Source organism: Xenopus tropicalis, chromosome 1, assembly GCF_000004195.4.
Source record: "Xenopus tropicalis strain Nigerian chromosome 1, UCB_Xtro_10.0, whole genome shotgun sequence".
Taxonomy (NCBI): domain Eukaryota; kingdom Metazoa; phylum Chordata; class Amphibia; order Anura; family Pipidae; genus Xenopus; species Xenopus tropicalis.
In genome coordinates this window covers 119,788,704-119,807,380 of record NC_030677.2, presented here as the reverse complement: position 1 = coordinate 119,807,380, position 18,677 = coordinate 119,788,704, and the positions used below count along the sequence as shown (strand labels likewise).

General features: G+C 37.4%; 1 protein-coding gene across 3 annotated transcripts in view; it reads right to left on the bottom strand.

The window, feature by feature from the left end:
* focad (focadhesin) overlaps positions 1-18,677 on the bottom strand; it is a 146,424-nt gene that overhangs the window by 45,878 nt on the left and 81,869 nt on the right. For all 3 annotated transcript variants that reach the window (XM_012962109.3, NM_001374673.1, XM_031899765.1), the window contains exons 9-18: positions 17,799-17,886; positions 15,751-15,950; positions 13,237-13,497; positions 8,844-8,948; positions 8,049-8,150; positions 6,402-6,532; positions 5,481-5,607; positions 4,977-5,111; positions 4,727-4,777; positions 4,262-4,345 (exon numbers count right to left, since the gene is read on the bottom strand). In XM_012962109.3, coding sequence (XP_012817563.1) covers positions 4,262-4,345; positions 4,727-4,777; positions 4,977-5,111; positions 5,481-5,607; positions 6,402-6,532; positions 8,049-8,150; positions 8,844-8,948; positions 13,237-13,497; positions 15,751-15,950; positions 17,799-17,886 — 1,284 coding nt within the window. The remainder of the gene's footprint in view (positions 1-4,261; positions 4,346-4,726; positions 4,778-4,976; positions 5,112-5,480; positions 5,608-6,401; positions 6,533-8,048; positions 8,151-8,843; positions 8,949-13,236; positions 13,498-15,750; positions 15,951-17,798; positions 17,887-18,677) is intronic.

Below are 18,677 nucleotides of genomic sequence, written 5' to 3'. Positions count from 1 at the left end.
CTTTTATTTGGCTAGCAATGATAACCACAGAGTAACAGCAAATATGGCTCCAGCATGTCATTTTTTTTATTTACTTCTGTTTGTATTTCAGCAGCCAAATATATGGCACCCATGAAATACACTGCTCAAAAAAATAAAGGGAACACTTAAACAACACAATGTAACTCCAAGTCAATCACACTTTTGTGTCCATTGTCAACACTGATTGACAATCAATTTCACATACTGTTGTGCAAATGGAATAGACAGCAGGTGGAAATTGTAGGCAATTAGCAAGACATCCCCAATAAAGGAGTGGTTCTGCAGGTGGTGACCACAGATCACTTCTCAGTTCCTATGCTTTCTGGCTGATGTTTTGGTCACTTTTGAATGCTGGTGGTGCTTTCACTCTAGTGGTAAGGATGAGACGGAGTCTACAACCCACACAAATGGCTTAGGTAATGCAGCTCATCCTGGATGGCACATCAATGCGAGGTGTGGCAAGAAGGTTTGCTGTGTCTGTCAGCATAGTGTCCAGAGCATTGAGGCGCTACCAGGAGACAGGCCAGTACAGACGTGGAGGAGGCCGTAGTAGGGCAACAACCCAGCAGCAGGGCCGCACATATGCTTGTGTCTGCTCAAATGGTCAGAAACATACTCCATGAGGGTGGTATGAGCGCCCGACTTCTACAGGTGGGGGTTGTGCTTACAGCCCAACACCATGCAGGACGTTTGGCATTTGCCAGAGAACACCAAGATTGGCAAATTCGCCACTGGTGCCCTGTGCTATTCACAGATGAAAGCAGGTTCACAGTGTGCACATGTGACAGACGTGACAGAGTCTGGAGACGCCGTGGAGAACTTTCTGCTGCCTGCAACATCCTCCAACATGACCGGTTTGGCAGTGGGTCAGTAATGGTGTGGGGTGGCATTTCTTTTGGGAGGGCTGCACAGCCCTCCATGTGCTCGCCAGAGGTAGCCTGACTGCCATTAGGTACCAAGATGGGATCCTCAAACCCCTTGTGAGACCATATGCTGGTGCGGTTGGCCCTGGGTTCCTCCTAATGCAAGACAATACTAGACCTCATGTGGCTGGAGTGTGTCAGCAGTTCTTGCAAGACGAAGGCATTGATGCTATGGACTGGATCGCCCGTTCCCCAGACCTGAATTCAATTGAGCACAACTGGGACATCATGTCTTGCTCCATCCACCAACGCCATGTTGCACCACAGACTTCCAGGAGTTGGTGGATGCTTTAGTCCAGGTCTGGGAGGAGATCCCTCAGGAGACCATTCGCCACCTCATTAGGAGCATGCCCAGGCATTGTAGGGAGATCATACAAACACGTGGAGGCCACACACACTACTGAGCCTCATTTTGACTTGTTTTAAGGACATTACATCAAAGTTGGATCAGCCTGTAGTGTTTTTTTCCACTTTAATTTTGAGTGTGACTTCAAATCCAGACCTCCATGGGTTGATAAATTTGATTTCTATTGATAATTTTTGTGTGATTTTGTTGTCAGCACATTCAACTATGTGAAGAACGAAGTATTTAATAAGAACATTTCATTCATTCAGATTACTTTATTTAACATCATAGATATATAAACTCCTAAACTAACATTAGTGACTGACAGAAATGTTAAAAGAAAACCACACAAGCTCATCTACTCTGTAACCCTTGTTTGTTAAGTTATTATAAGAATCCTATTTGTTATGACTAAATGTTAAGCATTGTGCAACTTGATGGCACTATATAAATAAATGATGATGATGATGATGGTTTTATTTAGAACCAAAACAAAACTGGTGGGTCACTGGATGCTTCCCAGTAACAATAAAACCCAAAGCAAAAAAGACTGATATGACACATTTATTCAGACAGATACTTTTTCAGTTAAGATTTTATATCAGTCTGGTATGTCATATGCTACATTAATTGGAAAGGGCACCTATCACCCTAATTTTGCTTCCTCCACCAGGAAAGAGCTAATAGAGCCTGCACTTTGGTTGGGGGAAACAATAAGTTTTTTTTAAAAAAAAAAAACAGTCCCTGAGGGAGGGAGCATGCAGCCATGTTATTTAGCGCTCCCCGCTCGCTAATTATCCACCTCTGGTTAAGGAAGCCATTTTAGGCTGATGTGTCTTAAGCCCAAAGACAGTTTTGACCATCTAAAACTCACCTACTCTTGTTGTATTTGTCAGCAGTGCAGCATGAATAAAATGTAATTTAGTCTGTACTATTTCTATCTAACTGCAAATTCATCTGTTTCCCATAGTTTCTCACAGCTTATAGTTTCAATTTGTGACTCCAAAGGAATATGGAATGCTGCAATCCAGCAGGAGTCCTGTCAGTGATCAAATTTTCCTTACCTGCTGCTTCCCCTTCAGTAATATAGAAGATACATCACATGCCTCCTAACATTTGAAAATGTAAAAAGGAACAAAAAGAAATGCTGCACGTAGCGCGGCGAAACATTTTTAACCATGCCACATTTCTGGGGGTTTTGGAGTTTCTGGAGTCTTGTTTTATGTGTTATTACAGTTTTACTAAAAGAAAAAAAGTGAAATTGCCCTTTAAGCTGTCTGTTTCAGTTCTCCCAAGAGACACATTTATCTTAGTAGTTACAATTGTATCTAAGTGCAGGTATAGCTTGTTGAGTTTCTGGGCTCTTTGCCAAAAGCTACTTTTTTAATTAAGTTTGAGAAACATTCAATTTTTTTTAGAATTCAGTGCAGGAGATCAAAGGGAAATGAGGGACTTTTCAGAAAGAATCCGGGACTACAGGCTGAGCTGTCAATATCGGGACTGTCCCACGAAAATGGGGATAGTTGGGAGGTATGACACCCTAGTACCACTGTGTAGGCTATGCAAGTGTTTTTTAAATTTTAGTTTATATGCAACTACCCTTTTTGTGTTTTTTTTTTACTTGTATATACACTATCCCTACACTGATTCATAACTTGGCTATCCTCTAAAGGGCAAACTGAAATCCAACACAGAAACAATTCTAATCACAACACACATGCAACAAGCATGAAAAAATATGTTATTATCATACCTGAATGGTGGATGTGGAAGGTCTTAGACTAGGGATTATTACTAACCATACCATCTTTACACAGATCTGTCAACCTTGAAGCTTATATTTTTGGGAGATATGTGTTGTGTGCCTGCATTTTCGAAACCCAAAAGTTATGTTAATGGACATGCGAAAAACCTATTATAAAGCCGCCGGACTCACATTGTGCATTCACGGGAGACGGGGGGAGGAAGTTAGAAATCAGGGGTAACTCCTGGGAAAATGGGGGGTTGACAGGTCTGTTTAAGCTTTTCAATGAAAGCCTACATTTTCACCTGAAGGGTTAAAGGCTAAATAGACTTAAATTGTAGATAAAAAAAAATAGTCGGATTTCTGGATATAAACGTTAAAACATTAACGTACATTGAAGGTAGCTGCACTACAAAAACTATATTAAGATTTGCCAATTCTTTCAACCAAAACCATTTAAATAAAGGCCTGTGGCTCACATTCCAACTGCAAGTGCGCCTTATATGGCACAGGGCTCAATGCAAAAAAACAGGGTCATCTTAATGGCTGACATTTTTTTGTCTCCTGTTATCTGATCAAGGATCTGAACAAAGGATCCATTTAGGGATTTAAAACAGAAGATGTAAACTTATGTTGACCAGTTCACAAGTGGCAACAACAGCAACAGCAGTGTTCAAGTATCCCTCAGTATTTGCAGAGGGAGCAAAGGATAAAATGCATTTACAGTACAAAAAGACAGTAAAAACTTAATAAAAGAATAGGTAAGATTTTAATGTTTTAGTAAAAACAATTGCTATTGAAAGCTATACAGTATCTGTATTTAGGGACATATGTGCTGCTATATGGTATAAAGATTGGGAAAAACTCTGCAAGAACTAGGATGAACTACTGCTGCTGGGAAAAGCACAGTAATTCATTTTTTAATTAAAACATTGCTTTACCTAAAAATATATATATATAGGTAGGGGACCTGTTATCCAGATGCTGGGGACCTGGGACTTTCCATAAGAATTAATCTATATCTTGGCTAGGATCAACTACAAGGTAATGTTTTATTATTACAGAGAAAAATACATTGTTTAAAGTTAATTGTTTAAAATGGAGTCTATGGGAGATGCCTTTATACAATTTGGAGTTTTCTGGATAAAGGGTTTGCAGATAACTAATCCCATACCTGTATACTGTGTTCAACATGCAAAAAGGCTTCACAATGGCATATAAACCCACCTGCTCAGGAATATGAAGAATGGAGTGCTCATCAGCCTCAAACTCACATAAAGATTTGTATGCAGAAACCATCACATTGAGATCCTAAAAATGCATTTAAAACAAATTTATGTGCACTTAATTCAGTTCTATACGTCTCTGCATTCAATTTGCACTTCTGCATCAAACATGAAGCAATAAATAAAGGTTTCGCTTTACAGACAAAAATAAGCACTATTAAGTGAAAGTACACAGCAATAAAACTCCCACGTCTAGTTCATTTTGAGGACTTTACAAATGAAGATGACAGATGAACTGGGAAATTGCTTTATGGGCAATATGCTAAATTAGACATATAAATATCTCTTCTTGTTTTTTGATAATATCTACATCTAGTTAAAGTACTCAACTATTTTCTACTCGTACTGTGACTGTGATGCACTCAACTTTTTTCACTGGCAAAAAATATTAACTAATGTTGCCTACCTTACTTTGAGTGTGCCTCCAAAGGATACCGATAATCTCAGTTTTAAATTTCTGTGAGGAAAAGAAATGAGAATGAGATTTAAAAATATGTAAGAAATAAAAGTTTACATCAGAACTTCTACTAAGGACATCCAGACAATTCTGTAAAACCCAACAAGCTGCTAACCCTAAAGACATGAGTAAACTAAAATTAATGAATAAAGTAAAGAAAGAAGAAGGCTCAAGAATATTTTCCAGAGAAGAACCCTACCTGATATTCTTCTGTATCAACAGTCAAAGAAGGGACCAATGCAAAAAGTTCATGTAACACTTTGAGGACAAGGGGACGTGTTTCACAACTAAGTTTGGAGGAAAGAGCATTCCAGGCAGAGCGAATGTCTACAACCTTTAAGAGCAAAGTAGTGCATGTTAACAAAATGTAGCGTTGTCAACATCATTTGGGTAAGCAAGTTGAATGGCTGAATGCCACTTACTACAGAGATCAATTTTATGTAGGGCATTTAAGACCTCACAATCCCTTCACACGGCAATTCAATAAATAGTCAGTCAAGGCCATGGTCTGAATACTTTTGAATGGTACCATGTATAAATATATGTTTATAGAGAGTGAGACATTATTAAACAGACTAGATCAATAAACTGGTTTACCAGTGGAATAATCCCAATCCAATAATAAAAAAAAAAAACATTAGCTAATCAGGTACATGCTACAACATAAGTAAAATATAGAACAGGTATACTCTTTTCTACTCACCTCTGCTTGACAGAGAGCATGAAGACCCTGCAATGCTAAAGCAGCCGGAGTAGCTTGGTCGGCTTTTGTGCATTCATGTAAAACTTGCGTTATAGCAGCCAGCATATCTGCCCCATGCTGATATGGCCTTCAAAGGGCAAAAACATTACATTGTATTACCAGACCAGGTTTCTAAAAACATGCAGGAAATGAAGCACTAACTTTGAGAATTGTAAATATTAGCATTAATAGAAAGAGAGAAATGGATCTCCCCAAGGAAGATGAAGTTAGCACTTACAACAAAGGCACAATACTGTTTGCTATATATTACAACTACACTACTACAACTACGTTGGACAAATAAGTTTCATGAGCAAACAAGACTGAGTTCTGTACAACTATAATAAATATCAGTTCCACATATATTCTGCACTGACTGTTCATAATCTAATAATCCATCATCTGATATAGCTAACATGTTTTATATTTGATTAAAACTTAAACAAACAGTTGATTTCCAGAAAAATGTTACAATAGTGACAGTGTATAGCTGAGGGCTGACAATTACAAAACCATTGTTGATTAAAATATTACTTATTTTGTTGTTCCTATCCTTTTCCTTTCGTGTACATCTACTATGTAATTGTATAGTTTAGCATAAAATGTGATTTTATAAGACAGAAAACATAAGCCTGGAAAAAGTAAGAAATACAGAAAATGACTAAACATTCACATTCTATTTTTCAACAGTACAAAATGTAAAAAGGTTTTAATTACAGGGAATATGTTGTAAACTATAGAAAACAAATGTCATTCAGGGATAATAGGATGACAACTTCCTGCCTTTTAGCATACAATCTAATTGCCCATTATTACCATCAACAGAAATATTAGCTTCTGCCCACAAACTCATGCATACATACATTTCATGTCACCTCCTACCTCTGTCTGCAGATATCTCTGACAGTTGCTGCTTTTGCCAACATCTTTTCCCACAATGTGTCTTTCCCAGTGGCTAATGACTGAGTGTCACATAAGGCCATCATCTTCTGTAATTCTGGATAGATTCGGTCCTTTAAAAAAGAAAAATATATATATTATTTAAAGGTACAGGTATTGGAAACCCGTTAACCTGAAAGTTCCAAATTACGGGAAGGCCATCTCCCATTAGCTTCATTTTTAAAAATGATTACCTTTTTATCTGTAATAATAAAACAGTTACTTGTACTTGGTCCCAACTAAGATAAAATTAATCCTTATTGGAAGCAAAACAAGCCTTTTGGGTTTATGCAATGTTTAAATAATCTTTTAGAAGACTTAAGGTATGGAGATCCAAATTACAGAAAGATTCATTATCAGGAAAACCCCAAGTCCCGAGAACTCAGGATAATGGTTCCCATACCTGTATTTATTTTGTCAATATAACCCCCCAAACAGTCACATCACATCTCTTTTTTTTTTTCTTTTGGGACTGAGACAAGAGATCCTCTGCACTCATAATTAATATGCTAAGGAGATTAACACATTTTGTCCATTAAGCTATAAAAAAAATGATCCAGTATAATTATGGGAAAATGTGTGTGGCCACATTTTCTTGTGATTAGGTTTGATTGTGAAGTGTTTTATATACAGCAATCCCCATTTTTCCAGAATGTTTGCCCAAGGGTGAGACAACTACCCATGGTGACAAAGGGTCACACAGGGTGGATTGTCAGCCTGCAAATAAGTGGCTGATAATCTGCCCATATGCTTAAAAATTCTTCTAGTTGTGCCTGCACCTGGAAGCATTAAACCTGGCAGCCAGGTGCAGGTAAACACAGCCAATCTCCACAAACAAAAGACTTGGCGAGATGCAGCTGCTTATTCCTTCACCTAGGTGGATTTCATGCTTTCAGGTTCAAGCATAACTAGAAGAGGTTTTTAAGCATACGTGCGTATAGTCAGCCAGCGATTATCCAAAGGCTGACAATCCGACCCGTGTGATCTTACCCTAAGGGGAATGTGAACTTTTCTTTCTTTCCTTTTTTTTTTTTTTTTAATAAATCACCCCATTTACACTGAATGGAGATCGTCTGAAATAGCCCAGGTACATTTTGTGCCAAAAAATAGCCTTTATAAAAGTTGAAGTCCCTCGCCATCAGTGTTACAAAATCCACAAAATGGTTTTCCAGTATAGTGGAAAATTAAAGTATGTCATTAGACATCTCTTGAGCAAAGATAAAATATTTACACACAGATTTACTCTACAGTCATATTTGTAAAGAGAATATTCCTTTAATTTAAACAGCTAAAGCTAGTGTTATTTGCAGCTGTCTCTTTCCAGGTATGGAAGTGGCTAAAACTGCCTCCTACAGAATTGGCCCTGATATTGCTGGTACTAGCAGCAAAAGACTTAACTTCATGTTTTCAAAACCATCTGTACCAGTGGTGTCAGGCTGCTACCATTAAAATGAGTGGTAGGAGGCATGGGCTGTTTTAGAAGTTTCATTGCAAGTCAAAATACGCCAGTGGAGAATCCATTTCGCGGGACATTAGCAAGAAATGCACACTGGATTGCGACTGTATTATAATTAATTGTAATCAACGTACCTGTTTCTCCCACAAAGATGTCATAAGACGAAGCGCAATGGGTTGAAGCTTTGAAGTACTTCCTAACATTTGGAAGACTCGCAAGATCTGAGCCACACATACCTGTTAAAATAAATTATTCTTTTCCTTATTACATCAGAGATTTAATGCTTTTGGATTAAACTATTTTCTAAAATTAAAGAAAAGAGATGTCAGATGTAAAGAATTATGGCCCACGATGCTGTTGATATTCCCTGCCCAGTATTTGGTGCCCTAACATTTATAAAGGGTAATGCCCTCTGATCTACATTTAAAAAAAAAAATGTGCACAAAATGCAACTGAATTTGTAGGTTCTGTAGAAACAACTATAGTGCTGCATATATCTATGGTGAAATGTTTTGGGTGTATATTTATCAGAGAGTGATGTTACAGTTCATCGCAGTCCACTTGAGTAAAATTCCGCCACTCTCCATTTATCAGAGGATAAACATTCACTTTCACTCTTTGAAAACTAATAATAAAAATTAATAAATAAATAATAGATAAATATTCTTTTAATTATACCACATAAATGAATAGAGTGTGGCAGAATTTCATTCTAGTGCACTGTGGAAAGCTCTAACTGCACTCTTTGATAAATATACCACTTTAAGTTAAAGGCTGGCTTAGGGTTTAAAAAACGTAAAGAAATAAATGTGAAGTAAACATATTCATACCAATAAACACTGCAAAGGGGAAAAACATTTTTAACATGCTGACATGGAAAAAAATTTGCTTGCAGAAAATTCTGCTACTGGCATTTGCAAAGGACTTGCCTTGTGGGTGCCCAGGGTAGGCAAAGTGTACAGAATGTCTCTGGAGGATTCTGGTGCCAAGGAATGTCCAAGTCTCAACATTAGAACTGGAACTAAATATGGAACCTGAAATACCCCACAGTGTAAAATTATTAATGTATTTTCAATGCACATCAACGTCACATAATAATCTAGTATCTTTATAAAGGAACTATAAAAATAAGTGTAACACTATCTGTAAGCTGTACTGGTGCTGTGCCACTCTTTGGCACTAAGGACATTTTCTTTTCTTAACAAGCTCTGATCTGGAAAGTCACAACTCCCTGCAACTCCCAACAAGGCATGCACTGCATGGGACTCTCTCTCTCCTAGATGGGCTTTCAATATCTCACCTTACCTTAAAGTAAAGGTGAGATAACCTAGTAGTCTAGTAGTTTAGATATTCCAAGCCACCCAATGTAATTGATTTTGAATACATCTCAACTCTGGAATAAACGCTAAGGGGCCTATTTATCATACCGTGTAAAACAAGTGTAAAAAGGTGTAAAGTAAATGGTGAATGTATCAATTTATTACTCCTCCCAAACACCATATATGATGCCATTTACACCATTTCAGACCATGCGTAATTAGGATCCCCATACTTTAAAGGGGTTGATCACCTTTGCACAACATTCAAAAACTAACAGTTCACATTAATAGAACAATCTTTGCCATATAAATGGTTTACAAAAAGCTGAAGAGATATTCATATATGTCATGCATAGTACTGGCAGCAGACTTAACTCCTATTGGCTGTATCTCCTGTCAGTCTGACATTGCTTCCTGTGCAAGTGACACAGTGCTGTAAACAGAACAGTATGTTATATTTGTGATATACTGAGTCTGCTTGCCTATGCCATTGCAAGGGAGAAATTAACCAATGACTTTTCAATGTATGTAACTGGTTAGAGTGCACAAGCAACCAATGAATTGGTCCAATAGGAAAAAATGTAAGGGCAAAGCCTGGACGTGATGATGTTAGCATATAGGAAGTTCAGGGAGTCAGGTTCAAAATAGGCCACTCCCATCCCTTCAGAAAACTGATCAGAGAGACAGAACGAGGAATGATTTAACAATTTTAAAAAGTAGCTTTTAAAGTGGCCTTTTTAGATTTTCAGACATGCTGAGAGCATTGTTGGTGGTTTAATAAGATTTGGACATTGAAGGTGAACAACTCCTTTAAGGCTACTATTGTTTTATAATTAAAGAGAAAAAGGAAATCATGTTTAAAATTTAGAATTATTTGCTTAATATGAACTCTATTGGAAGTGGCCTTCCACTAATTCAGAGCTTTCTGGATAATGGGTTTCTGGGATTCTATACCTATACATTCACATTCTATACCTATATGGGTTCTATACCTGTTCAATGCTGCAAAAAATGTTGGTGTTTTACAAATATATATTATTATTATTAAGCTAATGACAAACCAGGCATGTGGTAAGAGCTAGAGAAAAGTAGCCCAATAGGGCAATACAGAGGACTAGAACCTCCCCCTTGGAAAAAAAACAGCATGAAAGAGCCAAGCTGAATGCAGATCCTACCTGCTGTAGTTTTGCAGTAGTAATAGCAGAAGACAACTGAATAACCCAATATTAATACCAAAATTATCAGTTACTACACGAAGCAATAATAATAATATTATTAGCAAGCAGTTCTGGGCAAGACATCCTCTTAGACTGTTGGTCCAGGCAAAATATTTTCTTTGCTTCACACTTCAACCAGCCTAACCCTGGCATGCAAAGAGTTAAGAAGAGACACTCGAAGGCCCTGAATTTTCAAACAGCTGCATAAGTGCAGAGGAACGAATCATTAGTTTCACACATAAGAGGACTGCTTATGAGATGCAGAAGTACGTTGCTAAGCAACTATGGGCATTTTGTATCCCATATCATCCCTTAATATTCAGCAGCTAGGTCATCTGTCTAATTAATACCATGCAACTGTTTTTGTTCTCATATTTTTTTCTTTTCTTTTAATTGCATGCAATTTTCCATTGGCCGTTGACTCATTTTATGGGTATGAAACTGTGCTGCCCTGCCCAGTAAAATGAAAATGGAAAGCAAGTCGACAGAGGATAAAATAATCTGTGAATAAAAGGATAATGAGCAAGGTACCAAAGTCAATGTTAGGTCAAACAGGAAATAAGGCATACACCCACCATACAGAGCAGAAACTGGATGCAGCTAAAAATATGGAATATTTAGAATTACAAATGTTTTCCTATTCCATGATATACATGACATATAGCTGTACAGGTCAGCAAAATGTAACTATCAAGCTTATAAGGCTTAAACCACACATAAAAAAGAAAAGGTGCATGTGAAAATAGAGATAAATGGGAATTTTGAGAACAATAACAAGGAAAGTTAGCTTCCCCCAAAACATATATAATATATATATATATATATAGATTTATATATGTAATAAGGACAAGCATTCTCCTCTAACTTTAAAACAACAGTATTTCTTTATTCCTCACACACCCCTTGTGTCTAACACTTTAGTCCTCATTATGACCTTTATTATAAGTCGTATGGGCTGCACTGGTCCTTACTAAAGATGTATATTCCCAATTGACCATGCACCTCAAGAAATGGTAAATTTTGGCACTACAGCTTTCTAGCGAAGAATGATATACAATATAGAAGAAGATGCTGCTTGGTTTTTAATTTCTTATTCATTATTAAATAATATGTTTGCAATGAAGATCTCTGAATGCTGCTTTTTCTTCATGTATTTGCTCTAGCATGGGCAGCAAGTTCTAAATGCTCCATACTCCATACCAATAATATAGTAGTTTTGAGTATCTACACTGGTATCACAATGAACAGCCCGCAGCTTGTGATGTGCCTAAAAATAAATTAGCATTGCTAATTTTCAAAAGTAAACTTACCAACTAGGAGGGAGCTTCAAATGTTAGGGGGCGGGTCAGTGACATCAGTGGGTGGAACTATGACATCAGTGGGTGGATTTATAATGTGAATAGGCAAAGTTATGGTGCATTTAAATGGAACAGTGACATGCAGAAGGATTCTCCACAGATCAGCAGAGAACAATGTAAGTTTTGCAGATCAGGAATTAAATGGGCAGGCCAGGAGCTGAACTACATTGTTGGTAAATGTAAAATACACTGTGGGCCTTTCATATAATTTCCCACTGTAGTTAATGTAAAATAATACAATACAGTTTTTTCTTTTGCTGCAATCCAAAGCCCCATGTAATAAATTGGAAATATAAAAGAGTATATAAAACACATAAAATATCCTCAAAACACAATAAATTGCTTTATGCTTGCCATAGATATAAAACGAAGAGAAGTTAAGAAAACCCCTTGTGGAACCATGATCATTACTAAGTCAGGATTGCAAGCCAGAATTTCATCCACATCCTAATGAAATAAACCTCAAATAAACTTTCATGCCAATTTTTCTCTTGTGGCAAATACTAAGTGTGCCTCTACTAAATAAATCAGGGCAGTAATCAAGCAATTAAACTTAAGTGTCTATTACTCTATTAAAAGCCAATCTGTTTTAAAATTCCAACAGTGGGAATAAAGATGTGATGATGAGCAGACAAAAGTTGGCAATTTATTCCCTCCTAAAATATAAACAGAGTTCACATTTGCTAAAAAAAAGTAAAGATGGAGTTCATTGTGCAGTGTGGAAAGAGGGGAAAAACTATTCAAGGGAACCTATTATGATTTACATAAGCAATATGTTGCTGTTTTATTTGCTCACTGCAAATACGGTACTTAGAAAGAGATTTAAACAAAACAGCCCACATTGTTCCTGTTTCAATTGAAAGCTTAGCTCTTTTAAAAAAGACAGGTCTGGACTGAGATTTCAAATAGACCCTAGCATTTCAAGCACTCAGGGGCCCAATAAATAATGACTGTCTATGGCATCTTACAGCAGTGCACTTCAATGTGGACTTTTGAGTAACTAAATATTAAAATCATCACTGCTACTTTATGACTGCCTCCATTATGAAGAATAAAAAAATTTTAATATTTGCTGAATGTTTGGAATTATAAAATTTAGTTTAGAAGATAGACTGCACAAAAGAAATTAAGGCAAAATAAAGACACCTTTAATTTTGTGATTAGATATTTTCTTCACTAGCAATAATAACTATTAATCACCAAATAACTAACATAATCCCACCAGAATAGTAGGGGGCGGTGATTGGCATTAAAGTAGAAGCAACCATTGCCCAATTTATGTAAAAAGAGGTACAAGTGGAAAATGGTTTAAAGGGCATATAGGCAGATTTTGTTGAATAATACAATTCTATTATGACCTGAGATGTGTCACTGTCTCTTTAAGGTATGGACTTTAAGCATGAGAGAGTTAAAAGATCATTGTAGTACCTGAGATGAATCAGCTTTGGAGACATCAGTGATGACTTTCAAAACATTACGCAAGCCATAATCAGATTCTCTAATCAGAAGGAAACTTAGCAAAAGTGAAACATTGACAGGAACTTGAGTATTGGGGGCCAGCATCGAAGATATGGAAGACAGCCAGTCACGTGCTGCAGAATGGTCATCTTGAAACTTGTTAAGTATGTTCAATGTAGCAGCCATTGAACAATGCCATGTTGTTACAGGAAGAGGAAGTGATACATCATTCTGAAAAAAAGAACACCTTGGAGATAAAGGATGCCCCGATACCACAAAATGTTGCCGTAGCACAAGATGAACCAAAATGTGTGGTAAACTGTCTTTGAAAGGCAACCATGTATTTAAAAAGTTGGACAGTCGCTTGCCCCAATACATAGTTGCCTCTCAAGAATCATTCATACATAAACATCTTACACCTTATAGCAGTGCTGCCAACTGGTGGCCTCTGGGCCAGATTACTTTCCTCCATTGTGTGCCCCCCCCCCATCTATCTGGCTGCTGTGACTACTTTGTGTAAGCCCCTGCATTGTTCAGCCGTGTTGTAAGTCCCTGTGTTGCTCACACCTGTAAGCTTATGCGTTGTTCACGCCTGTACGCCCATGCACTGTTCACACCTTAAGACTGTAAGTGCCCACATTGTTCACCTGGTCACACATTTTCAGTTTATTTTAGAGTGGTCAAGATAGGTTACTTGCATGGTCCTGATAGGTTTCTCTGTCTCCTGCCCTGCTCTGTCTGTGCCTGCTTTACTCTGCCTGTGTGTGCCATACTCTGCCTTCCCTACCCTGCCTGTGTGTGCCATATTCTGCCTTCCCTGCCCTGGCTGTGTGCGCCATATTCTGCATGCTCTACCCTGCCTGTGTGTGCCATACTCTACCTGCTCTACCCTGCCTGTGTGTCCCATACTCTGCCCTACCCTGCCTGTGTGTCCCATACTCTGCCCTACCCTGCCTGTGTGTCCCATACTCTGCCCTACCCTGCCTGTGTGTGCTCTACTCTGCCAGACCTAAGCTGCCTGTTTGTGCCATACTCTGCCTGCTTTATGCTCCCTGTGTGAGCCATACTCTGCCTGCCCTACGCTACCTGTGTATGCCATACACTGCTTGTTTGTGCCATAATAGGATAATAGATTATAGATTAAGAAAGAGAACCTAAGTTATATCACACTGATAGGTCCTGAATCGGTATACAATTTAATCCACAAATTGATCAGTGAAATAAACAGCCAATAAATGGTTGTTTATTTCACTGATCAATTTGTGGATTAAATTGTTTGTGCCATACTCTGCCTGCCATACACTGTCTGTTTGTGCCATACACTGCCTGCCCTATGCTACCTGCATGTGCCATACTCTGCCTGCCCTACACTGCCTGTGTGTGCCATACACTGTCTGCCCTACACAGCCTGTGTGTGCAATATAGATTGTAAGCTCTACGGGGCAGGGACCTCCATCCTCTTGTGTCTTTGACTCTTAACTTATTGCAACTGTATCTTGTATTTATTTGTGCTTATTGTAATACTTTGTATTTATCTATTTTAATACCCCTGTTTATATTAATGTATTCTACTGTACAGCGCTGCATACATAAGTAGCGCTTTATAAATAAAGTTATACATACATACATACATACATACTCTGCCTGCCCTACACTGCCTTTGTGTGCCATACTCTGCCTGCCCTACGCTACCTGTGGGGCCCTGCTCTGTTTGTGGGAGGTGAGCCTTGGAAATAGTAATTATATGATCCCTAAGTGTGTCATACTCTGCCCTACCTTTATGGTGCAATTGGAAATAGTAATTATATGGTCCCTTCTGCTGGAAAAGCTCAATTAAAAATATGTTTTCCCATGACAGTATTCCTTTAATTATGTGATGGGGGTTGCTGTGCTATCCAAAGGGGAGCAGGAAGCATATGGAATCCTATGGATTAAGAGTATGTCTTAATATGCCTTCATGAACTTTTTCATATACAAATGATGGGTGCCCCTGCACCAAATATTTAGGGTTTTTTGGCATTTTACAACCATTAATGTGGGTATGTTCTTGAAAGTTCTTGCGATGACATGGGTGTGGTTTAAAGTAGGTGCAGTTTAAAAAAAAAAGCAAGTGGATAACCCTGGCTTCCATTATCGGCCCTCCACCACCTAGGTCAGAGAAATTCCGGCCCTTGGTACCACAGAAGTTGGACAGCACTGACTTATAGCATGACAGCGCATCCTTTTTCACATAAGCTTAAGGAAATGCTCATTTAGACAAAGCTCATTCTTCAGTCTTTAACTGATAAATTACTTGTAGCTGATTTCAGAAGGCTGGGAGGGATGTATAAAAGATAAAGAAAAAAGTGACCCCCCCCCCCCTTCATGTTCAATTGGACTTTTTGTTAAAAAAAAAATACAATAATAGTTTTACAGTACGTGGTACATTATTCACTATATACACAAATTATTCTACAATTTCAGATCAATTTATAGATTATTTACCAGTCTCCTTTCCCCACTACAGTCAGCATTCTGAACCATTTCCAGAAGACTAGTAGCCAGCTGCTCTCTCGAGCTTCCACCATCATCAGAGAAACAATATCCCAGCGCTGAGGTAGATAAAATTTGGAGGAGTGGCATAATTAACACTTGGACGATTGATGGAAAATTGTTTTCCCCTCTGAATGACAGAATCTTCATTACTATTAAATAAAGAAAATGCAGTTATTAAATAAAAACACTGACTTCTCTTCAGCATTACAGAGCAGAAGTCAACACATGTACATCAGGCAGTGACTAAGCAGATAGCTCCCCTTGTTTCGCAGCAGTGGAAAGAACACCCCCATATGACATTAGCCTAAAACAAAAAAACAATAACAATATGTTTTTACTGTAATAATATATCAAAAAACAACAAAAACATACTGAAATAAACAATATGTTCATCTTGTTAGAGTATTAGTATATGAGGGGCCACTGGGGAGCTTAGAATTGTGCATTTTTCAGCTGCCCAAAAACGGGCACCAAAGTACCTAAAACCACCTCCACTTATTAAATTATTAAAACAGCTATAGCTCTAAGCATATATGTTGAAGAATCAGACTGTAAGAAGCATAGTAAAGGCATAATAAAACAAGTCGAGTACTATTGTTAATAAAATATTAAAAGCATGTAGAACCTTAAAAATAAAAATCCATTAAATAATGATTGCCTGTACACTCTACCAGATGTGCAGTTCATTCTACTACCTGCTGTGATTATGTGTCACAGCACATAAAATGTAAATCCCCGCGTAATGCATCTTTTCATATTTGCATTTAAAACTAGAGTTGTTTCCCTAACCAGTCTCCCTAGTATCTTTAAAAGATTTACCGACATGTTAATAAGGAAAAATATACTACCTATAGTAAAATATTTGGATATGAGTCACTGAGGAGCTCCATGTCCATATACTAGTCTTTCTCTTAAGTTATATAACTGCAGAAGGCTATGTTATATCGTACGGTAATGGATACATAATACACATTTCAGTAAGTCATGTGTCTCAATTAATATTAGTGAAAACGGAGAAATAAAACCATAAAAATGAATATGGCTAGAAATGCCATATTTTATATACTAAATGGCCAAACATTTCAGCATCTCTATAGTAGCAATAATAAAGGTCTTTGCAGTTGTTACAGGAGCACCCTATCTGGAATTCTGTTAGAGCTGTCCGAGTATGCTCTGAGCTGCTTCTTAAAAGTTAATCTTAGGGGTCTTCCCAGATTATCAAGAAAACAATTAGGTTTGTCTGTGATATAAACTGATGCTACAGGTCTGATTATTAAATACTGATGCCACCTGCACTGATTTCAGAAGTGCCATTCAATGTTAATATGAATGAATTACTAATCAGCCTTATATTGTGACATTAATATTCTATATATACAGTATATTTTGATTTAGTCCCTAAGCTCAGTCAGTGACAGCAGCACAGAGCATGTGCAGTAATTCAGCAGCAAAGAAGCTGGGGAGCTACTGGGGCATCTTTCAAAACAGATCATCACTGCTAAAGGGCTGTGGTTGCCTTGGGCTGGTACAGAAGCCCAAAACATAATGTACAAGATTTCTAGCGTATACCTTTAGCTAAGTTTTAGTTCTCCTTTAACAATATTTAAAGTAAAAGGAAAGAAACAATCATTGAGGGGTGTCAAAATGTTAGGCACCCCCTTGTAATCACTTATCTGATACCCCATTGTACGTGTTGGCCCTGGGACCGCTAAGAGAGAGGACAGATGGAAGAGAATCACTCACTCACAGGTATACCAGTCCAGAGCAGTTTTCTGCTAAGAGGGGCACCAGCACGGGGTATCAGGTAAGTGATTACAATCACTGGGGGGTGCCCCAGTGATTGTAAAATCCCAGCATTTTAAAACTAAAAGTAGACTAATGAAAAGAGACATATATATGAGATAAATATGAGAAAATATAAAAAATATAAAAAAAAAATATTTAAAAAAAACTTTGAAAATTTTATGAGATAACCATAAAACAATATGGGAACTTACCCAACTTTAAGATTAGTTTTTGCTGGCTAGCTGGTGATTGTAGCAATAGTAAACTGAGTCCAATTAATACCTGTTCTGTGGGAAAGCTCTGAAAATACAAAATATTTGTATTTATATAATAAAAGGGTTCTGTGCCAGCTAAACTATTGTGCAAATAAAAATTAATATAAGCTTATAAATGTCATATCACAGAAATAAGAAACTTTCTAAATAGAACCAAATTAAAATTCTTTAAAATTTCTACAATAATCATGTTAATCTTCGGTATCCTCCTCTCAGCAATATCTCTTTCTTCATTTTCTCTTCAGAGTTAAATTTTGATGCCAACTCTTTGTGTCACGCCCAGTGTGGGTGACAATTCTATGCATTTTTAAAGGAGCAGGTAAGTTAGATTTTGAGTGCAAATTAATGACAGCCAGAGACAGACCTGTAACTGCTGTAGATCAGGGGACATTTGAAATGTAAAACCTTTGGAATGAGAGGCATTCTCCGCTATATATTTATCAGGGTAAGTCTATGGCATCTAAAAATGATGCAAGGGATGAAGGCAAAATAATACTTCTTATCCTAAATACTTTAAAACTATTAAAATTCACTTTATTCTTAAATTGTGCAAAGTTTCTACTCTGTACTATATTAGTATCAATCAATGAAAAATATGCTATACCAAATCATTTATCTTGTGCATGCTTTACAATGGAGAAAGGAAGCATTTGTTGCTTTGCTTCAAATTTTATAATAATAATACATTTATTATGAAAGTGCAAAATAGGCAGATCTGTAAGAGAGAACTACATACAGCATTGTTTAGCTAGTCTTGGCAAGCTGTCTCTTCATAGTAGCAAAAGCGAATGCCTTACGAGGCCCTAGAGAAATCAG